The sequence below is a fragment of the Oncorhynchus keta genome, chromosome 8 (genome assembly GCF_023373465.1).
Source record: "Oncorhynchus keta strain PuntledgeMale-10-30-2019 chromosome 8, Oket_V2, whole genome shotgun sequence".
Lineage (NCBI taxonomy): Eukaryota > Metazoa > Chordata > Actinopteri > Salmoniformes > Salmonidae > Oncorhynchus > Oncorhynchus keta.
Genome location: NC_068428.1, coordinates 17,258,302 through 17,282,840, shown reverse-complemented (window position 1 = coordinate 17,282,840; position 24,539 = coordinate 17,258,302). Strand labels below are relative to the sequence as shown.

The 24,539-nt window shown below is 41.0% G+C and overlaps 1 protein-coding gene and 1 long non-coding RNA gene across 23 annotated transcripts in view; one reads left to right on the top strand and one right to left on the bottom strand.

Moving 5' to 3' along the window:
- Positions 1 to 111: 111 nt before the first annotated feature.
- LOC118386900 (uncharacterized) lies at positions 112 to 7,879 on the bottom strand. The gene is made up of 4 exons (XR_008140774.1): positions 7,746 to 7,879; positions 4,410 to 4,528; positions 1,769 to 3,518; positions 112 to 1,662 (listed from the first exon to the last, which is right to left on the bottom strand). It is a non-coding gene; the product is annotated as an uncharacterized LOC118386900 (long non-coding RNA).
- The window catches only part of LOC118386898 (exostosin-1-like), a 243,167-nt gene continuing 225,636 nt past the window's right edge, over positions 7,009 to 24,539 (top strand). For all 22 annotated transcript variants that reach the window (XM_035774872.2, XM_052523583.1, XM_052523571.1 and 19 more), the window contains exons 1-2: positions 7,009 to 7,446; positions 8,490 to 9,583. In XM_035774872.2, coding sequence (XP_035630765.1) covers positions 8,616 to 9,583 — 968 coding nt within the window. In that variant the 5' untranslated portion in view covers positions 7,009 to 7,446; positions 8,490 to 8,615. The remainder of the gene's footprint in view (positions 7,447 to 8,489; positions 9,584 to 24,539) is intronic.

Below are 24,539 nucleotides of genomic sequence, written 5' to 3'. Positions count from 1 at the left end.
TACACTCTCCAAGTCCTCATAAAGCAGTAAAGCTATCCTGAGAAGAGGTATGCATTTTTAGCCCCAGAATAGTTTATCATTGGAAAATAATAGAGGATGTATTGTTTATGCTTGTGGTTTTATTCAGTGCAAATAATATAAATCAGTCATATAACCCAACTCCCTCGAATCCAATTTTGCAAGGTTTTCAGTGACAAATGCAACACATGACATTTTCTGTCACTTTCACCTTACTTTCAGCATAATATAGTTTACTTGCTTTGCTTGTTCTTCCATTCTTGATGGCATCCATGTGGTTACGACAAAGATGTGTTGTTTTTAGTGCTATCAAACATCAGTCTTTAAAGTGCTAAATTAGCCGGCAGGGTGTACTAATGGATTCCATCTTTTAGACACCATCTGGGGTTTGAACTATGAAGGTCAATTAAAGTAGAGCGCTACAGAAATGACAGTGTGGCATTACAACCAGCTTGTCATTTCTGCATGTACTGTATGTCTTCAAACCACTCTGTTCAGGTAATCTGCACTCCAGCCACAGTTAGGACAGACTATTGCTGTGTGTCCTCACTTCAGCAAGTGGTATGTCGGAGTATGAATTCATCCTTTGCCTGATAGGATGTTCTGCTACCTGTTCCACCCTACTGTTTGTTGTAAAACTCTCTGGATCAAGTGGGTATAGCTGTTTAGTCTAGATGTTGTTGAGCTTAATTATGGGGAATATCACAACTTTGAGTACAAGCAGATGGCCGTCAAACAAAACAGCACAGTATTTCACTGATGTTTAAGCTCAAAAACCATTAATCAAGTATCCAAACAAAATAAACTACGGAAGTGGCCACAGATGGCTGTTGGATATTTTATCATTTTATGATGTGTGGCACTGGCTGGATGTGTCATTGAAAAAAATAAACATAACTGAGAAAATGTTCAACCTAAATTCAACAGGTTGGAACATCTGATAGACATATGCGCTACTAAAACATTATTCCATTTTTGATTCAGTTAACGTCTTTGGATTTTACATCATTATTTCAAATAGAATTATTGCAAGTCAAATCCTTTTCTGAGAGTGAAAACTATTTCTATCAGTATATCAAGAATCCCAAAACTATGTGGATATTTTTGACAATTCACCAAATAACATGACAGGTGTATGAGTTGATCCCTTTCAGAGGACAATATCACACCTCTTAATGCAGAGGAAAATAGGGGCAGTAAATACTACTTTTGACCAGTCAGATACTTGTCACAGTCAGTGTAAATGACATGCCAGATACATTTCAAATGGGATACCTTACATCCTAAGGCACCATTATCAAATGAAAAAGTCCAATCATGTTGGTGTCATGAACTCATCTGGTCGAATGTGATTTTTAACAAAAAGTAGTGTTACGTGGAGTGGAACAAGGAAACCCAAGAGCAGACTCCGACGAGGAGACTGGGATGAAGTAACCAAGATGGTTATTGAAACACGGGGAAGATGGAGTGCAGGCCAGGGGAAGCTCGGGTGGGTTGCAGGAAACCAGGTGCTGAGGCTGGAGCGAGAGGGGTTGGGACAGGGTAAGCAGGTCCGGAGGGGAATCCAAGGGAGCAGTAGAGTGGGGAATCCAGGACAGAGTAGCAGGATGAGGAGACGTGGGACTGGAGTCAGAGCGGGCAGAACTGTAGCGGAGAGGAAAAGTGTGTCAGGCAAGGAAAACAGGCACAACAGGATAACAGGATCTAGATAGTAACAAACAGCTAGAAATGTGGACTAAGCAGAGATTACGATCTGGCAGTGTGGAAGTGGCAGGACTGAGTATTTGTAGAGGTCTTGATTATGGAACAGGTTACAGCTGGTGGGGATCTGCTCGGACTCCAGCATACCTGTCTCCGTCCACACAATCACACACACAGAGAGAGGGAGAGGGAGAGAGCACTGGCGGAGTGGCGGCAGGTCAAGGAGACACAAGATGAGCAGTAGAGGGCGTGGCAGGAGCAGATGTAACAAGTAGCCAGCAAGAGATGAAATGAACATAGTGCATTAGTGAGTCAACCAGTGTTGTTTTGATGAAGTCAATCTTTGTGTGGAGTTTGAAGTGGTTCATCCTCACCTGACTCCAGGAGGCCTTGATGAATCAAAGACATGTTTTCTTGGAACATCTCATCAACATTCTGCCTGCTCTCTCTCAAATTGTATGTGTACTCTGATAACTTTGTGTTTCAGAAATTCTTTATACAGCTAATGGGAAAGGAGTTGGGAAGGTGGATCAATATTTCATGAGGGATATTTATTTTGTCAAGACTGTGGCAGACACACAGGACCCAAATCGCTACATTGTTTTTAATAATCTGTTAACCCAGGAGACTGCCAGAGGAATCTCAACAGAACAACCGCATTGATAGAAGGCCACTCAATCCATATGTAATTCAGTTTAAAACATCAGTACTTTGTCTTGCTTTACACTTTCCAAAACAGTCCAGTCTTTTGCCCCTCCATTAAATATGGGTATTGTACTGTAATACTGTGCGAGACAAGACAACATCATTCTCAATTTGTCCATTATTGTTTGCTTGACATTTTTTTCAAGACTGTAAAAAACCAAGACTCTAGCAGTGGGTTTGTGAGATCATGCTGCACTATATTTTTTTCTAGACCTCAATAGCATGTGCCATGCATGCACATTCCATATCCATTCAAATATATATTCTAAGTTTAGGCCTATCTAGAACTTTGTGTGTAAATCCCTTTCAATATTCTTACAAGACTCAGTCCTGCTTATCTTGAAGGTAAACACAATTTCACCGGATTGTATCAGCGCAACAAGGTCAGGTTTTAGGCCAGCAGGACAGTTTGCAGGGAAGATTGTTCTCACTGTCCCACGGAGTATATAGTTAGGAATCCAGAATCAACCACAGGTAGACCAAAGGCTAGAGCAGTGGCCCAGTGTCCCTGCACCTAAGGGAATATCACTGACAATCTGCCTCGCTTACAGCCTCCCACGACCTGATTAAACAGGACCTTCCCAGCATTACCGTTCATGGGGGACACGTTCAAAAGCCCTATTCGTATAGAGTGAAGGAGGGATGAACGTGGGCACTTTGTCACAGGTGAGAGGAAGCTTCACAAGGCTCGCTCATCCGGCAGCAGTACTGCATGCACCCTGTGCTTGGTGATACAAAATAAAATAAAAACTCCCAAAGTGGATCCAAATCCTGACTTGCAGATACATTCTCATTAGGTATGTTTTAATGGTCACCCCCTAGGACATCCTTATCAGTATGGCTGGAAGACACAGGCACAGTGGGGTAGAATAATGATTTTCTTATGAACCGCGCTCCGGGTGATGTCCATCACATACAGTACCTCTGAACCTAGAGGGTGTCAATGCTTGTTCTCAGGCCAGTATTAAAACCTAAAACCTTCAACTGTCACCAGGGGTTGCTGGGAAGCACCAGGAGGAAGCTGGCACAGGCTTCATCACATGATTTCCTCACCAGATGATAGAGGACTATATTTGCCAGAAAGGATACAGTGGCTGTGGAAACAGATGCATATATTGTAGAATGAGACAATTGCATAAGAATTACACAATAATAACTAAAGGATTTTCAGTCAGATAAGTAGTGCGTTCCTGCAGTAAAATCTCAAAAATGAAAGAAATTGTTTACAGAGCATTCTAAAGCAGAAAGAATGAGTAGCACTGAGCTGAACTTATAACATGTTGGTGAAAAGGACACTGCTCTACAGATTGACACACAGGACTGTATAATAAACCAACCTCCATAAAAATGCACAGAATATTTTTCAATCAGCTCCTAAACAGCACGTGATGGCTGGCAGGCTTTCACACCGCCTTATACTTCATAGACTACTGTATATGGCGTTGGGACAGAATTGAATTTGTCACTCCAATACCCTGTTGCTGTGTTTTCATTCTTGATGTATACAGTATTTATTCCTCCGAATTAGAAGACTTATGGAGACATTATGCCTGACGTGAATAATTAACTGCTCTTAACCCAGAAAATGCAGTCTTGTTGGATATTATTATTTTCATTCACAGTTGTGATCTAGAGCAATGGAATCAACTCACTTGGACAAACAGTAAGTACTGTAATTGTGCACAAATATTGTGGGTATTTGTTATTTGATAGCACCTGATTTGTCTTGAAACCCACTTGTGGTTCCGCTGACCTGTAGCTGTTACTGATAGAGCTGAGATGCTCCACTGAGCTCTCTGTTGCCCTGAAGATGGTGAGCTCCCATGTGGCTGATCTTTACTGTACCTGGGCCACTGCTCTGCCATCAGGGCGTATAACATGCACCGCAGATGGCCAGCATATACTGTATAACCCTAGGGGCCAACCTCTGTACTATAGTTTACCTGACACAATATATATCTTCAGGTCAGCTGATGGTCACTTACCACCAGTTCCTGAGAGCTCTGAGGCACGGCTGATGCTATCATCCCATTGGAGGGAGATGGGGTAGTTAAGGGTCAGCTAGCAGCCACAGCTGAGACATTTGACCAATGAGGAAATCCTGCTGGCAACACATAATGGACAACTTGAGGAAACAGTGTGAGCAAAAACAGCCTTCCAATGCAACACTACAGGGGAACATTCACAACAGTGGTTGTTGTTTAGACCCAAAGGCAGTAGTGAGTATTCCTCTCAGTAGAGCAGAACTGAGATGATTCAGCTACTAAGTGTTGTCAAAATGCTCCCTCATAGCATCATAGAAGTGGTGCATGGCCTGTGCCTGTGGTCATGGCTTGATAAGCCCAATGAACCCATACGGAAGGCAGAATGCAAAAGTAAAATGTGATTTTCACTTGAGCACACAGAATATTTTAAATGTATCATTCAGGCACTAAATAGAACTTTCAAGTTACACCCTGACTTGCAAATGATTTTTGCATGAGATGTGATTATTTTATGTTCAAGTCTGCTTGTACAGGTTTCAATGCATGTACATTTCATTCTGCCATACATTACCTTTGAAAATATATAAAAAACAGACCATATTTAAATTTACCACCTGTTGATCTAGCATACCAACAGTTATACTCACTGGGACAGTGATCCAAAGCTTTTTGAATTATGCACAGATTTGTTTTGCTACATCTCAGGCCACAAGATGGCATCATTTATTGCATTTGAGCTGATACGTGAACCGTACTCTTAGCACCTCTATCATTAATTGACAGAGTTTAAATGAACTGTTAGAATTATATTTCAAAATTATAATTCAGAATGACAATTTTATATAGTTTCTTCAAAAGTACAATGCATCATGATCAATCGATTAATCTAACAATCTTTATTTGAATCAACATTTGCAACTTCCTGTATAAACAAGTTGTGTATCTAATGAAGCCATCTGTGACAAGGTGAACTGTTAAAGTACACTTACCAATAAATCAAAAAACAATATTGAAATCCAATGAAAATTATAGAACAATATCCAGCGAGCATATCATGGCATCAAGCAAAGGTCAGCATCTCTTTAGTCATCCTTTAAGTGTCACTAATATGCTAAATAAAAACGTTAAACTTTCACTATGTTATAAATGTGGCATTCCCAGATCTCCTTATGGTTTATTTAATAGACTTGCAATGAATCCTGCTGAATGTCTCCTGGCTTAAAATATTGGGAAATGCTTTATAACCTCCTTGAAAGCTTGGAGCACAGACTGCAAGCTGTCAAGCTTGTGACACATTTACAAGTACATCTAGCAAGGAGTGTTGCTGAAGTCATAGCGCACTACAACGATGACATACTGGACCATATTACAGAGTTATTACATTATTATCACACGTATTTATATGCACTATCATCATTATGAATTAGCCATTGAATCACCTAGTTCCCAATCTGTGCATTCCGGATTCACTCAAATAGGCTATAGATACAGGAAGCCATCATAGAACATTTCGTTAAGGTTGAGATAGAAAAACGCATGTGCAGGTGTGCCATCTGCAATATTTCGAGCACACCCCCAAATAGTTCATATGGGCGACTGATACAAAAAAGGGCTCTGGGCACGTCATGAGTAGACTACCATACACCAACTTCTGATAGCATGCTTTCTTATCGAATAGCTATAGTTGCTGCCAACGCCTCTTGAAATGATCGACGTTTCCACCATCCATTTCCATTGCTCACCGCGCATCCTCTACCAATAACCGCGGTCGGAGGCGCAGCCTCTCGTTGTGGGAGGTTCATCGCATGGTCCTCAGCTCTGAATGAGAGTGGAGGGGGATGCAGAAGGATTCGTAAACTCCCCAGGACCCGTGGAATATGTAGAATGAGCCCCTATCTGCGAACTGTGGTTGTATTCGTAGCGGTTCACAGCCCGGTGAATGAAAGACGGAGAGATTGCAGCTTGATGCACTACATTACTTTGGAGTAGATTTGACGCGTGATCGTTGCAAGATTCTGTGCTGGATTGCCGACTGTTGAGGCGCGTGTCGTTCAGGTGACACACACACACCGTTAACTTTACGGACTGTGTATCATTGATCTACTATGTAATCGGGAGCAAGTGGATGTAGTATACATGGGATCCCTAAAATGACGATCATGTGGATTTATTGAACTGTCACTCAATTCTTTTTGCGTGCATTTATAGAGATTGAGAAAATAACACCTGAAATAAATCTCAGTAGAAATTCGTGCACGGTGTGCATGTGCGCTTTGTGGATCTGACTCAGTTGGACAGACATAATCATGGACTGTCATCAGACGAAGAATGTGCCAATGCATTGTATGATCCACAATCGTAGCGATTGGAATTGACATAGCCAGTCTACGCGGGCCGGAGAAGTATGGAGAGACAGGTCTAGATTCACTGGTTCGGATTCACGCGTTAAGAGCGCACTCTGGAAACTAGTGTTTTGCTCGGAAACTTTTATACCGGAGTCCGACGCACACAAAGATGACAGCAAACCGTTGTAAACACCACTATAAAATTGCATGAATACAGAAAATATAGGTTTCTAGTAAATCAAATGGGGGGTTGCTTATGGAAACATACTCGATCAATTGCTTATGATAAAAACAATACATTTTAGCGGTAAATGGAATGAGCATGAGTGTCCCGTATGGAAAGGTGACCTTTATCGTAAGTGGTGACATGTTTGTCAAGAACTGCGACTCAGAGGCCCCTGAGAATGAAAGAACAATATTTAGCAAGATTTCTCTGGGATATGATGTAAAAGTACCACATTCTACTTTCTAGGTAAGGAAAAAAGTGACCCTGCATCGGATTGCTTCCAATGGCTCTCCAACTTCTTTGGCTTTTATCCACACGAATAATGATTTTTGTTAGTTAAGTGGCCCCAAAGCTATTCGGATAATTTAGGATGCTGTGTTTACATCGTGTTCATCCGGGTGAGAGGGCATCAATCAACGCTGGAAGCTTCGAAAATCAACAGTATCGCAGGTGTTTGTTACAAAAGGTAGGGCACATGTTTTCCCTGATACATTACTTAATTCACCAAACATTTGGTTTTGCTTCGAAGTTGAATGAAATTAATAATGAGTGAACTGAAATAATTCATTATTAGACTTTTGTCGAATTGCTTTGGCGTTAGCCTCGTCCCCGCAGGTGGAAGTGTCTGAACAATATTGCTTTGGTGTAGCACTAGCTACAGATTGTTACATCAGATAATGTGTTATAAGGAAACATTTTTGGTATCCATAACTGGGTGTTACAGGTTTGCCTATATAAAACATTCCCAGAGATTGTTCAACTAACCTGTTATTGGCGATACTATATTCGTTCTTGAGTCGTGCAAACATGTATCTTCTAAAATGTCCTGTGCGTTTTGAATTTAGAAAATGCTCAATTTTTTCTTTTCTTTTTAATTTAAAAAATTTTGCTCCATGAAGTAATCCGACAATGTGTACACCTCCATCTTGTCTATTTCAAATATCATTGATTGACACAGGTGGGTCCACCCCAAAGGGCTGCATGTCTCGATGATGGTCACCTGTCTCAGTCAATGAGAAAAGATTTGAAATAGACAAGATGGTGAGGTACACACTGTTGGGACTACTTCATGAGGCACAAATGTTATTTATTTGAACAGCATTTTCTAAATTCAAACGCACCATCTGCAATTGGACACTGACATTTTTGGCTGAATCGAGAACAAATATATTATCTCAAATACCAGGGTGGTTGAAAAATATGTGGTGAGATTTTGTATAGGCAAACCTTTAATAATGGCCAATAATGGATACCAAAAATCTTTGTTACACCAGATAATGTGATATGACCAATCTGTAGCTAGTGTGGAGCCATTGATTCTAATCATCAGAAAATATGAATATTGACTTGTCTCAAATGTGCTGTATAAAAAATGAAGCAAACACTGTAAGTGATACCAAATGCAACTCTTTTCTCTGCAATCCATCATAATGCTCATCTCTGATTATCTGAAATGGAATCCAGCTATAATGTGATTTTCACGCTTTCTGTTCTATTTTGTGCACACAGTGACTCAGACCAGCAGCATGCTTACCTGTGGACAAGAGTGAGCCCCGTGGGTTGAGTGTGGACCCCCACGTCCTCCCTGCTCCTTCTCCTGCCTCGGTTCCCATCACCTTCAGCCCTACTGTCCACATGCAGGCCAAGAAGAGGTACCTGGTCGTGTCTCTAGGGGCCTGTCTTCTTCTGGTTGCCTACCTGTGGGGACTTCAGATTGGGGAGTTCCATCATCAAAACCACCACCAGCACCTCTTCAGAGTCGCCCAGAGCCCCGGCTTCAGCCTGCTCAGACAGCGTTGGCCTGAGTGGACCCACCCGCTCAACACCTACCTGGAAGACGGAGAGCAGGAGGAGGACAGCCCTTTGCTCCACCACCAGCACACCTCTCCCAGGGAGAGGCGGGAGATCCGCAACAACATCTACAAGAGCAGGAGGTGCCGCATGGACACATGCTTCGACTTCAGCCGCTGCCAGAGGGGGTTCAAGGTGTACGTCTACCCCCTGCTGAAGGGGGAGACTGTGTCTGAGAGCTACCAGAAGATCCTGACAGCTGTCGAGGATTCCCGCTTCCACACCACAGACGTCAACGAGGCCTGTCTGTATGTGCTGGGCATTGACACTCTGGACCGGGACCAGCTGTCCAGCCAGTACATTCACAATGTCAAGGCTAAAGTACAGAGCCTTCCAACGTGGAATGACGGGAGGAACCACCTCATTTTCAACCTCTACTCTGGCACCTGGCCATATTACACAGAGGAGCTGGGCTTTGATATTGGCCAGGCCATTTTGGCCAAAGCCAGCATTGATATGGATCATTTTAGGCCACACTTTGATGTGTCCATTCCTTTGTTTTCAAAAGACCATTCCCAAAAAGGAGGGGACAAGGGATATTTGACACTCAAAAATGTCCCTCCATCAAGGAAATATTTACTGGTTTTCAAAGGGAAGAGGTATCTGACTGGTATCGGTTCAGAAACCAGAAATGCTTTATATCATATTCACAATGGGGAAGATATCATTCTATTGACCACCTGCAAGCATGGGAAGGACTGGGAAAAGCATAAGGATACAAGATGTGACCGGGACAATGAAGAATACTCAAAGTAAGTTCCCCTCTTGTATGTCCTTTTCACTGGTTCAGGGTCTGTTGGTGCTAACCACTGAAAGTGAGTCAAGTATTTCACAATGGCATGTTTCTCACTCTACAGCACAGGATGTAGACCGACAGTCTGACACAACATATCAAGAGGTTAATCCCTATTTCTGGATGACACATTCCTAGCACTGTGGATATTATCAAACTGCAGTTGCTCATCCATGTTAGTTGGATTATCCTGACATGTTGTTTTTCCTCTCAATGTTTGCATCCAGTTTTACCTTCATATCTTGCTACAGTTTACATGATCTATCTACCAATATTTTTAATCAGGTTTGTTTGTTACGGGTTGGGTGTGATGCTCTGCCTGTTTAAAAAAACTTCAGAATAACCATGAGAGTACTGCTAGTCTGCTATAGAGTCAAACTATATTATTTTGCTCTGCAGCCTGCAGCCTGTTGCACAGTGCAACACACTTGAGAGATCTGTGTACAAATAAAACCTCGCTGCATAACAACTCAGCATCAACAGCTGACAAATGAAAGGAGTTTGTAAGTAGTTGAGCAAAACGTTATGGGCCGGGTAGAGGAGTTCAGGATGACAGGGAGGTACAGTACCAGTCAAAAGTTTAGACACACCTACTTCAAGGGTTTTTCTTTATTTTTTTTACTATTTTCTAGATTGTAGAATAGTAGTGAAGACATCAAAACTATGAAATAACGCATATGGAATCATGTAGTAATCAAAAAGGTGTTAAACAAATCAAAATGGGTTTTATATTTGACATTCTTCAAAGTAGCCACCCTTAGCCTTGACAGCTTTGCACACTCTTGGCATTCTCTCAAGCAGCTTCATGAGGTAGTCATCTGGAATGCATTTGAATTAACAGGTGTGCCTTGTTAATTTGTGGCATTTCTTTCCTTAATGCGTTTGAGCCAATCAGTTGTGTTGTGACAAGTTAGAGGTGGTATACAGAAGATAGCCATATTTGGTAAAAGACCAAGTCCATATTATGGCAAGAACATCACAAATAAGCAAAGAGAAACAAGGGCCCGTCATTACTTTAAGACATTAAGGTCAGTCAATCTGGAACATTTCAAGAACTTTGAAAGTTTCTTCAAGTGCACATGCAAAAACCATCAAGCGCTATGATGAAACTGGCTCTCATGAGGACTGCCACAGGAAGGAAAGACCCAGAGTTACCTCTGCTGCAGAGGATAAGTTCATTTAGAGTTACCAGCCTCAGAAATTGTAGCCCAAATAAATGCTTCACAGAGTTCAAGTAACAGACACATCTCAATAACAACTGTTCAGAGGAGACTGTATGAATCAGGTCTTCATGGTCAAATTGCTGCAAAGAAACCACTACTAAAGGACACCAATAAGAAGACTTGCTTGGGTCAAGAAACATGAGCAATGGACAGTAGACCGGTGGAAATCTGTCCTTTGGTCTGATGAGTCCAAATTTGCTATTTTTGGTTCCATCTGCTGTGTCTTTGGTTCCGTCTGCTGTGTCTTTGTGAGTAGGTGAACGGATGATCTCCACATGTGTAGTTCCCACCGTGAAGCATGGAGGTGGTGTGGGGGTGCTTTGCTGGTGACACTGTCAGTGATTAATTATTTTTTTTAGTTCAAGACACACTTAATGAGCATGGCTACCACAGCATTCTTCAGCGATATGCCATCCCATCTGCTTAGTGGGACTATCATTTGTTTTTCAACAGGACAATGACCCAACACACCTCCAGGCTGTGTAAGGGCTATTTGACCAAGAAGGAGAGGCCTGCATCAGATGACCTGGCCTCCAAAATCACCCGACCTCATCCCAATTGAGATGGTTTGGGATGAGTTGGACCTCAGAGTGAAGGAATAGAGAGTGGTTGAGAGAATTCCAAGAATGTGCAAAGCTGTCATCAAAGCATTCAATCACTATTTGATGGCATGCTTTTTCACTTAAGCAGCTTTTCATACATGTTTTCCAATGGAAAAAGTGGTCAGAAAGTGACGTTTTGGATCTGAATGCCAAAACATTTAGGAGATAAAGGTGACATTTTGCATACCATAAGACATCCATGTCTTTATCACTGGAAAAGATCAACGGTTGAGTTCATCATTTCAAAGCTTACGTACAGTGTTGTCAAACTATATATCTTTTTTTATCGGCATGTATCTAAAAACATGTTTAACCTTTTTTATCATATGTTGTAGCTTAGACCGTGTTTCACATCATCTGACGTTTTTGTTTTGTGCCCGCCATCAGTTTAGACACAACATGCTCTTGAATATAGGGTGGGTGTAATTTCAATCATGGAAATAATTTATGGAATGGACCTATCCATTTAGAGCCCTGCAATTTAGCTGGTACACCATTTGAAATTTGTGTTGTGTTGAAACTTCTAATTGCCACCATAAAGACGAGCCTCAAATGTCAACTTGAATAGTAATGCATATTCTATTTATATTTCAATAGGTTTCCTATGGAGGATTGACAGTATCATTTAAAACAACAGATATTCCCATTTCAAGTCAACATGATCTAATGTGTGGACATCCAACCATCTTTGTGGTACCATTTGAAAGTTGAAATTTCAATTTTATTCCCATTTTTAGAACATTTATCAGCCAAAACATGACACCCACCCTGTATTCAAGAGCATGTTGACTTAACCGACGGCGGACACAACACAAAAACCTTAAATTATGTGAAATACGGTCTAAACTACAACATATGCAAATAGGAAAAAAAACAAGTATATGTGTTTTAAGATGATTGACATTAAAGGTTTAAATGTGACAGTTTTTATTCCAAACATTATTTTTAAGAAATGATACAATCGTTTGACAACACTGTAAGCTTTTAAATTATATCAAGCTCAACCGTTTATCTTTTCCAGTGATGAAAACAACATGCATGTCTAAAGGCATGGTGGGGTTTTCAAAATGGCTGAATTTTAAGCACCTTTTATCTCTGGAATGTTTTGGCATTCAGGTCCAAAAAGTACATTTCTGAGCTCTCCTTCAGTGGGCAAATATGTATGGACGGTTTCATTCAAATCACCAGGGGTGCTGTCAAGAAGCTATTAAAATTCCCAAAACGAAATGTATGTAATCTCATCCGGAACCATGTGACTGTTTTAAACTTGCCTCATTTACCCTGGAATGACATGGGAAGCATTGACTCCCATTGTATCAGGCTCTCCTGATTTTGTTTTGTACGGCTGGGTTTCCTCCCGCTTGTCATTGTTGCAGGACGGGCATGTGTGTGCAGTAAAGACAATGTCATCACTGGTAATGCTCAGTCTTACGTACGTTTTTAACTTACTTTCCAGCCCTCACTGTTATTTCACTGCCTGGCACGCCCTCATTGGTTGTTAGTATGAATGAATGTCCCACAGGTGTTTTTTTAGAATGGTCAGATAGTTGAAGTGTGGAACACTTCCTGTTAGATCTTTTAAGGGGGGTTTATTAAAGTTCACACTCTGTGCCAAATCATATCACAAACCTTTGTTTGATTTTGACAGCTGAGCTCATCTGGAAATCGGTAATATTAAACATCAGATTGCCTCCATCTTAAAAATATCTTCAAGCTCACAAAGAGAGAGATTGAATAGCACTGTTTGAAGAGAAACAGATGTGGCCTATAGTAGAAATCCAAAGGAGTGATAACCAAAGATGTCCAATAACACTCTGACAGTTACAAAACATTCCACAATATTTTGTATATCAATACAGATACAATGTGGGCAAAACAAGGTACCCACTTGAAAATACTCAGTGTGAATCGAATTGAAGGGGATTTCAAAGCCTCAGTCAGAATAGTCAATTATTGGCTTTCAATTGAATTAAACCAAGGCTGAGGGATCGAGGAAGATCCCACCCCGTGCTGGGCAGCCATGGATTGAAGTCAGATGATTTCTCTATACTGCGATAACATCCCCAAGAACCCCACACGACAGGCCCACGTGTCTCAGTCACAGTTTAGCTATGAGGACACAACGTTCCTATTTAACATGGAAGATTTACATCATGACACTTATTTCATTATCAAAATGGTGTGGAAGAAGTCATCAAAGCTTGTGTGTCTCAGAAGCCAGTCAGATGTATTTGTCTGGTCCTTGTTCTTTTCAGCCTTAGGCTAGAGAGACCCTGCTGATAAGATGTATAGATAGGCTCTAAATTAGTTTCTCACTGTTGGGTGCTTTCTGCAGATCCATCACCAGCCATGAAAGTAACGGTCCTCCGACAGTGTTTTAATTATAGACTACAATTTAACATGTTGTTCCCCAGCCTTGCTAGCAGTGAAAAGGTCTAGACTAGTTCCTGCTATTACTGTAAATACATGTTACATGACAAACCTGTTTGAATGGATTGTAAAGAGGCCTTGGAAAGACTAAAAACATATAAACAAAATTGGGAACGTTAAGAAAAAAGCCAAAAATAAAACAAATCTTTAAAAAATCTTAAATTGAAAGATGTGCATCTTTCAATTTATTTGCCACGGACATAACGTCATCGTCGGTGGAAAAAGGGCAGAGTATGGCAAGCGACAGCAGCGAAGTCCTGTATTCCAAAACTTTGAGAAGATAAATGAGAAGGTGGTGAAATGTAAACTTTGCGAGGTGAAATTGAGGTACAGTAATGGTAGTACAGGTGCAATGCTTAACCATCGGAAACTGACGCACCGTGAGACCCAAACTGTTTCTGGCAGCAACAACAGACAGACGTCTTTTTCACAAAAGAAGTGCGATAAGGGACAGAGTTAGAAAAATCATATCGCTCATTCCAGAACCGTAGTCAAAGGTTGAGCATGTCGTCTTCAATGACCTGATGGCATGTCTAGAACCAGACTACAACGTGCCATCACAGAAAACTGTGATGGCTCGGGTGACGAAATTGTACAATGATTGCTTTGCAAGTACAAAGCGCGATCTCTTAAATAAAAACATACACGGCGTTAACATCAGGTTGTTGGACATCTATGAACATGCTGTCATACGTCACTGCAGCGAGCCGTCATATTGATGAGAAGTCGGACATAAAGTCCCATGTACTGACCTCTGAAAACATGGAGTGGCACCTAGCAGAGTGGATGGGGGACAGCAGTAATGTGAGCGCCATTGTCCGGGAAGATAGAACTTCATTGCCCGCTAGCGGTCCTATGCAGTAGGTCACAGTAGGACCATATTTAGCATTGTGAATTCACATGAATTATATGAATTTTCTTAGTTTTAACAGGAAACCGATGATACATAAAAAAAAAAAATAAGCAGTTTAAACATTAAGCCATTTAAAAAAAGAAATATTTGTCATGTCCCTATTTCCAACTCTATTTCATGCTGTTGAACTAACATCTCAGTTTCATATAGCAGAGCAATGATATTTCCTGTGGCCTAGTTTTGTCTGAGGTCCAGTTCTAACCAGATTGCAGAGGTGTACTAGATGTGCACTGATTAACTTTCTGTCTGGTTTATCCTGAGAAAGGCAACTAAAAGACCAAGAAGGGATGCTCAATTCCCTTTCATAACGAGATTTCTTTTTTCAAACTGGAGTCGATGCCTGCACTAAAATTGGCTTACATTCAATGGACAACTGCAGACTGCACATTCAGTCCTCTATATTTTTGTTTTGTGCATATATCTGACACAGTAAATCTTATTATTTTTAGCTAAAGATGCAGATCTTTGAGACGTAAGTTGACAGCTGAAAGAAAAGCTGAGAATCTTCTATTCTGCAGAAATAGACTCATCAACATTTTGGGCATTAGGAATACAGTGCCTTCAGAAAGTATTCACAGCCCTTGACTTTTTCCACATTTGTTGTTACAGCCTCAATTTAAAATGGATTACATTGAGAATGTGTGTCACTGGCCTGCACACAATACCCCATGATGTCAATTATCTGTAAGGTCCCTCGGCAGCAAGCATTGAATTTCAAACACCGATTCAACCACAAAGACCAGGGAGGTTTTCCAATGCTTCTCAAAGAAGGGTGCCTATTGGTGCAGACATTGAATATCCCTTTAAGCATGGTGAAGTTATTAATGACACTTTGGATGGGGTATCAATACACCCAGTTACTACAAAAGATACAGGCGTCTTTCCTAACTCAGCTGCCAGAGAGGAAGGAAACTGCTCAGGGATTTCACCATGAGGCCAATGGTGACATTTAAAACAATTTAATGAGCATTTGTGTTTAATGCCTATGATGGGAGAAACCTGAGGCTGGATCATCAACATTGTAGTTACTCCACAATACTAGCCTAATTGAAAGAGTGAAAAGAAGGAAACCTGTATAGAATAAAAAATATTCCAAAACATGCATCCTGTTTGCATCAAGGCACTAAAGTAATACTGTAAAACATGTTGCAAAGCAATTCTCAGTTTTTGTCCTGAATACAAAGTGTTATGTTTGGGGCAAATCTAATACAACACATTACTGAGTACCACTCTCCATATTTTCAAGCTATGGGTATGCTTTCATGTTGTGGGTATGCTTGTAATCGTTAAGGACTGGGGAGTTTATTAGGACAAAAAAAAACGGAATAGAGCTAAGCACAGTCAAAATTCTAGAAAACCTGGTTCAGTCGGCTTTCCAACAGACACTGGGACCTTTCAGCAGGACAATAACCTAAAACACAAGGAACAAATCTACAATGGAGTTGTTTACCAAATAGACAGTGAATGTTCCTGAGTGGCCAAGTTACAGTTTTTACTTAAATCTGCTGGAAAGTATATTGTTGTCTAGCAATGTTCAACAATCAATTTGAGATTGAAGAATGCTGAAATTAATAATGTGCAAATTTTGAACTATCCGGGTGTGCAAAGCTCTTAGACTTACCCAGAAAGACTCACAGCTGTAATCGCTGCCAAATGTGATTCTAACATGTATTACCTCAGGGGTGTGAATCCTTAAAAAAAAATGTATTCAAAAAATGTGCAAAAATTTCTAAAGGCATGTTTTCACTTCATTATGGGGTATTGTGTAGATGGGTGAGATTTTATTAAATATACATTTAAAAAGAAATAAAAACATTTTGTGTTCACGCTGTAACACAACAAAATGTGGCATAAGTCAGTGAGTGCAGGACTGAGTGTAGCACAGTACACTCTACAATACAGTAAGACAGTACAGTAAAGCACAGTGAGTAGAGTACAGTGTATAGTACTGTACTGAACTATACTTGAATTGACTTTACTGAACTCTACTCTGTTCTGCTGTACTGTGCTCTACTGTGCTGCGCTGTGATGTCAACTCATGAAACATGAGGAGAATGACATTCATATCCATAATTATGCATTTCTGTGTAGAACAGATCAGGGTCCCATGATGTCATTTCATTACCGTGATTTCTTACTGTAGTTCAATAACCAAAATATATATATTTTTCTAACTCAAGGTGTCATGTCATAGCTGACACCCTGTTCTTTCTGCAAAGATCTTTGAATCCTAATTCGGAACGCATCTTTAAAGGGAAACTTCTCAATTTTTCAACTTCATATGAATCATCTCCAGCACCACCCCAACTTCAACATATGTGAAAATGGTTTGTTTTAAATGTTTTGTAGTAAAAAAAAATAGTGTTTCCGATGACATCACTGGTGTACAGCATGCTATTTTGACCAATTTTGAGTAGGTACTGCTTACTAATTGGTTGATGTCATTGGAAACACTTATGATTCTTCTTTTTTGTTTACTACAGGACATACAAATGTGCCATTTTCACATGTTTGGGTGGTGCTGGAGATTGAGGTAGAACATTTTGAAATGTCCTTTTTTAAGAGTTTTAAAACGTGGTCGCATAACTTGAGGGATATTTTACTGTAGTTCTGTTATCAAAGTCTGCATCTGGACAGTTCTTCCACTAAATTTGCTTTTGTAAACTGTTCAGTGGAAATTGTTACAAGTAGTCATTTTGCATAGTTGTATGGTTTGTTAAACATTGAAATTAGTGGGGGTTTTTTGGCATACATTTTAAAGTGAAAAAACTGAGTAAAAGCATAATTACATTATTGTGGAATTGCCCCTTTATCAGTATGTGGGTTCATTACAGGGTCTTTTAAGACAAACTACAAGCTGCAAAGGCTTATTGGCTTAGAAGACGTCCACACTGACTGGGGTACGAATATGATTTGAGAAATTTTGGAAACGCTTCTTTCAGTGCTTCATGCAAGTCCTATGTACTTAATGAGACTAATGTACTGACTCAACACCTTGAAGGTAGCAAGATTATTATTGAGTGATTGACAATCACCTTCTACCTTTTTTAGTTAGAATATTGGCGGCAAGATCAATACTTGATCATTTAAAACCAAGGAGAGTAAGAAAAGACCTGGATTGCGTTGTGCTGTAAAATTAGTAACTGTGTTTTCTGTCAAGTGGATGTGTTGCCATCTCGCCTAACTACATAATCTCAAAAAAGTATAGTGTAGCAATTTTAACTCGATTTGAAAGTGTTAATGTGTTTGTTGTCCGTAACTTACGCCTGCCCATACCATAACCCCACCGCCACCGTTCACAACATTGACATCAGCAAACTGCTCGCCCCCACGACTCCATACATGCTGTCTGCAATCTGCCCAGTACAGTTGAAACCGGGATTCATCCATGAAGAGCACAGAATTCCAGCGTGCCAGTGACAAAGGGGAGCATTTGCTTACTAATGGCAGTTACGACGCCAAACTGCAGTCAGGTCAAGACCCTAGTGAGGACGACAAGCACGCAGATGAGCTTCCCTGAGACGATTTCTGACATTTTGTGCAGAATTTCTTTGGTTGTGCAAACCCACAGTTTCATCAGCTGTCCAGGTGGTGGTCTGACGATCCCACAGGTGAAGCAGCTGGATGTGGAGGTCCTGGGCTGGCCAGTTGGAAGTACTGCCATATTCTCTAAAACAACGTTGGAGGCAGAGAGAAAATAACAATAAATTCTCTGGGAAAAGCAATGGTCGACATTCCTGCAATCAGTATGCCAATTGCACGCTCTCTCAACTTGAGACATCTGTTTTCATTGTATTGCATAACAAACTTGCATGTTTTAGAGTGGCCTTTTATTGTCCCCAGCACAAGGAGCACCTATGTATTGAGCATGCTGTTTAATCCGATTCTTGTGACGCCACAACTGTCAGGTGTATGGATTATCTTGGCAAAGGAGAAATGCAAATTTTAACAGGGATGTAAACACATTTGTGCACAACATTTGAGAGAAAAAAAGCTTTTTGTGCTCATTGAACATTTTGGGGATATTTTTTTTATTTCCCCTCATGAAAGATGGGACCAATACTTTACATGTTGCATTTTTATATTTTTGTTCAGTGTATATAAAGTCTAGCCAACTTGGCTCTATTTGCATGCTAACAAATTGAACTGTTAGGAATACACCCTCCTCTGTCTCCAACTGTTTAAACAACCCAGCCTTTCAGAATGAGAACGAGTTGCCAATAATGCTCTTGAAAATGTATAAAATGCAAACTACTAGACAGATAGCACATAACAGTCTGTGGCCAAAAAAAGGGTATCGTTAGAGACAAAAAAAGGTGTCGTTAAAAAGTTATCCACAACAGTAAAATGTTGTGGATAAAACCTCAAATGAAAATAGTGAGTTTAAAACTGCTTGTACTCAGAGGAAGTGATCTTTGTTGTGAGGGATCTTGATTCTTGCATTTGGAACGTCATTCTAAAACATGAATTAGAATTAATCAAATTAATTTGATACTGCACCACCCAGCCCTAACCTGCATCGCCCAGCCCTAACCTCACCTTACCTTGACTCCAAATAAGTAATAGAGGAATGGGACATGATTCAATCACAGGTTCTTGTTTTTTCTCGCTCTTTCCCATCTGGACAGCCAAGTGCCAGGCTTTAAAAAAAAATAATATTTTGTTGTGATTGGTGAATTACTTAGGCAAGTTTGTATAATTAGAGAACTGTCAATACCATATGCTTAATGCAATTCAATGCAAAATAATAACATACTGTAATTCCAATTCTTACTTTTGGCATTCTGAAGCACTATCCAATTAACATTTGCCAACCCTTTAAGTTGATATAAAGCACTATCGAGTGACATTTTAGAGCCATTTTCTAAATGGCGGGGTACTTTGATCCTAAACTACTTCATCAAGGCACACAAATAGGCTCCAACAATTAGTGCATGTATGCTTTCATGTCAAAATAAAGTGGGTGTAAAGAGGCAAAGCATCATGCCACTCACTGCAGTTAAGGTGAGCTGATTACATTTAAGGATCAAGAGGATTTGACCTGCGAATATGTGAGTTTTGTTTTGGTTTTACTGTCCTTGTGGGGATCAGAATTCCTCACAAGGGGAGTAAAATAACAACAATTTGGACAAGTGGGGACATTTCGCCGGTTCCCACAAGAAAAAAAGGCTATATTAGGCATAGGGGTTAGGGAAAGTAGGATTTTGAATATAAATCAATTGTCTCCACAAGGATTGTAAAGCAAATGTGTCAAGTAAAATGTAATTTGCCGAATGAAACGGGTGTAGAGCTTTCCATGAAGTGTGTGTGTGCACATGCTCGCGCGCTCGGTGTGTGTGTGTCAACTGGTGCGTGAGCTCTATTAAGAAAGTCTCAAGGTTCTGCTCATCTTTTTTTATTTAACCTTTTATTTAACTAAATTATTATTTACAATTGTGGCCTACCAAAAGGCCTCCTGCTGGGATGGGGGCTGGAGTTAAAAATAAATCAAATAAAAAATATAGTACAAAACACACATTATGACGGGAGACAACACAACACAAATAGAGACCTAAGACAACAACAACGGCATGGTAGCAGCACAAAACATGATACAAACATTATTGGGCACAGACAACAGCAAGAGGGTAGAGACAACAAAATCGTTCTGCTGTCTGACTAGCCTAGAGCGCATTCTCTATATTAGCGGGTTAGGGTAGGGTGCCTCAGATTTACACTTATAGTATATTATCACATATAGTTGTGCGGATGGGCTATTAGCAATTGCGACTGGGTGCAGGTGAATAAATGGGTGACCCGCACACCACTAAAAGGCTAGAGTTGCCGCTTTCAAGAAGCGGGACACTAATCTGTACGCTAATAAGAAATCCTGCTACGACCTTCGATGAGTCATTATCAAAGCGTCAATACAGGACTAAGATCGAATCCTACTACATAGGCTCTAACGATCGTTGGATGTGGCAGGGCTTGATAACTATCATAGATTATTAAGAGGAACCCAGCCGCGAGCTGCCCAGTGACGTGAGCCTACCAGACGATCTAAATGCCGCCTTTGCTTGCTTCGAGGCAAGCAACACTGAACTATACATGAGTGCCAGCTGTTCCGGGCAAATATATGATCATGCTCTCTGTAGCCAATGTGAGTAACACCTTTTAGGTTAACATTCACAAGTCCTAAGGGCCAGATGGTTTACCAGGACGCGTACTCCAAGCATGCACAAGTGGCTTCAATGACATTTTCAACCTCTCCCTAACCCTGTCTGTAATACCTACATGTTTCAAGTAGACCATCATAGTCCCTGTGTCCAAGAACGCCAAGGTAACCTGTCTAAATGACAATCACACCATAGCATCATGAAATGCTTTAAAAGCCTGGTTATGGCTCATGACCATCATCCCAGACACCCACTCCAATTCACATACTGCCCCAACAGATCTACAGATGATGCGATCTCTCTTGCACTCCACACTGCCCTCTCCCACCTGGACAAGAGAACACCTATGTGAGAATGCTGTTCATTGCCTACAGCTCAGCGTTCTATACCATAGTGCCCTCCAAGCTCATCACTAAGCTAAGGACCATGACACTGTACACCTCCCTTTGCAACTGGACGTGCCGCCCTCAGGTGGTGAGGGTAGGCAATAACACACTTATGGGGGCCTCTCAGAGCTGTGTGCTTAGTCCCCTCCTGTACTCCGTGTTCACCCACAACTCCAACACCATCATTAAGTTTGCTGACAACACGATGGTGGTAGGCCTGATCACCTATGACGATGAGAAGGCCTATAGGGATGTCAGAGACCTGGCAGTGTGGTGCCAGGGCAAAAATCTCTCCCTCATCGTCAGCAAGACAAAGGCGCTGATCGTGAACTACAGGAAACAAAGGGCCGAGCATGTCCCCATCAACACATCACATTGACTGTAGTGGAGTGGGTCAAAAGCTTGAGGTTTCTCAGTGTCCACATCACTAAGGATTTATCATGGTCCACACACACCAACAGTCATGAAGAGGAGGCTGAATAGATTTTGCATATGCCCTCAGATCCTCTAAAAGTTCTACAACTGCACCATTTGAGAGCATCTTGAATGGCTGCATTACTGCTTGGTATGGCGGCAACTTGGCATCCGACCCCAAGGCGCTACAGAAGGTAGTGTGTACGGCCTAGTGCATCACTGGTGCTGAGATCCCTGCCATCCAGGATAGAGGTTGGCATGGGAAGAGTCCTCCCGCTTATATTGAAGACTCATGTTAAAAGGAACCACCAGCTTTCATATGTTCTCATGTTCTGAGCAAGGAACTTAAATGTTAGCTTTCTTACATGGCACATATTGCACTTTTACTTTCTTCTCCAACACTTTGTTTTTGCATTATTTAAACCAAATTGAACATGTTTCATTATTTATTTGAGGCTAAATTGATTTGATTGATATTAAGTTAAAATAAGTGTTCATTCAGTGTTGTTGTAATTGTCATTATTACAAATCAATTTTTAAAATTGTACGATTAACCAGTAAATGCTTTTTTTGTCCTCCAATAATTGGTATCTGTATCGGCGCTGAAAAATCATAATCGGTCGACCTCTACTCCGTACTGTTATCCAGTGTATAGTGGCAAGTTTTCATTTCTCATTGTGTGTTATTACTTTTCTATTTCTTTAGTTTATTTCTCTACATTGGCGGGGAGGGCCCGTAAGTAAGCATTTCACTGTTAGTCTACACCTGTTGTTTTATGACGGATGTGACAAATACGTTTGATTTTATTTGTGTGTGTGAATCAGACTCACCCATACTGGAGGCAGTGTGCAGCTCTGCTCTGTATACTGGGGGTGGGGGCTACTTCTAGCTCCTCAACAGCTCTCAGTATGGACTAGGTGAGAGCTATACAGAATCACCTGGCTCATTAAAACAACCCTTGAGCGTGTCATACTGGAATTGTTGTACTTAGCAAACCTGTTGAAGTAGTATTCCCTTTGTGTGTCAACATCTCTCCAGAGGCATTAAAAAGGCCTTGTTCTCAGGGGTCCCTGCTGGACCAGGTACAACACAGTAAACCAATGGATGAGATGTGTGAGGAGGACAGGAGGCCAGCAGTCAGTCAGTCGGTCCTGAGAGGCCTTCAGGTGCTGGCAAGGTAAATCTCTATCTATAACCAGCCATGGTTTGAGCACTGAGTAAACATGCCAGCCTCTCCATCTATTACCAAGGCTGCTGGGTCAATCATCTTTACAGCTGCTTTATGAAGAGTGACACCTCAAGGAATAAACTCTGGCTTTATTCTTACTGTCAATTCAAATTTATCGAACCTATCTAACATTTCATACAAGAGAAACCAAACAGCCCTTGCCTTATTTTCCCCTGAAGATGAAGGCAGTGGAGTGAAACATTTGCAGCACATTCAAATTAACTGCTTTTACTGCTAAATATGAATGACTTTAAAAAAAAGGAAAGTATTTAGGCCCCTGACCTTTTCTACATTTTGTTACCTTACAGCCTTCTAAAATTGATTTAAAAAATATTCTTCATCAATCTACTGTACACACAATACCCCATATTGACAAAGTGGAAACAGGTTTTTTTGAAAATGTATTATAAAAATGAACTGAAATACCTTATTAACGTAAGTATTCAGACCCTTTGCTATGGGACTTGAAATTCAGTTCAGGTGCATCCTGTTTACATTGATCATCCTTGATGTTTCTACAACTTGATTGGAGTCCATCTGTCTACAAGACAGGATTGTGTTGAGGAAGAGTTCCCAAAAGGTCTGCAGCATTGAAGGTCCCGAAGAACTCGGTGACCTCCATCATTCTTCAATTGAAGAAGTTTGGAACCGCCAAGACTCTTCCTAGAGCTGGCCACCCGGCCAAACTGAGCAATCGGGGGGTAAGGGCCTTTGTCAGGGAGGTGACTGAGAACCCGATGGCCACTCTGACAGAGCTCCAGAGTTCCTCTGTGGAGATGGTTGTCCTTCTGGAAGGTTCACCCATCTCTGCAGCACTCCACTATTCAGGCCTTTATGAGTAGAGTCAGACGAAAGCCAGAAAAGGCACCTAAAGACACTTCGACCATGAGAAACAAGATTCTCTGGTCTGATGATACTAAGATGATACTAAGATGAATGCCAAGCGTCACGTCTGGAGGAAACCTGACATCATCACTTTTGTGAAGTATGGTGGTGGCAGCATCATGCTGTGGGGATGTTTTTCAGCGGCAGGGACTGGGAGACTAGTCAGGATCGAGGCAAAGATGAACGGAGCAAAGAACAGAGAGACCCTTGACGAAAACCTGAAAAGGACCTCAGAATGGGGCAAAGAATCACCTTCCAATAGGACAAGGACTGTAAGCACATAGCCAAGATAATGCAGGTGTGTCAATGTCCTTGAGTGGCCCAGCCAGAGCCCAGACTTGAACCCGATTTAACATCTCTGGAGAGACCTGAAAATAGCTGTGCAGCAACGCTCCCCATCCAACCTGACCAAGCTTGAGACTATCTGCAGAGAATGGGAGAAACCCCCCAAATACATGTGTGCCAAGCTTGTAGCGTCATACCCAAGAAGTCTTGATACTGGTATTGCTGCCAAAAGTGTTTTAACAAAGTACTGATTTAAAAGGTCTGAAAATTTGTGTAAATGTGATATTTCAGTTAAAAAAAATTCTAAAACTGATTTTGCTTTGTCATTATGGGGTATTTTGCATAGATTGAGGATACAAAGCAATGTAATACATTTTAGAACAAGGCTGTAATG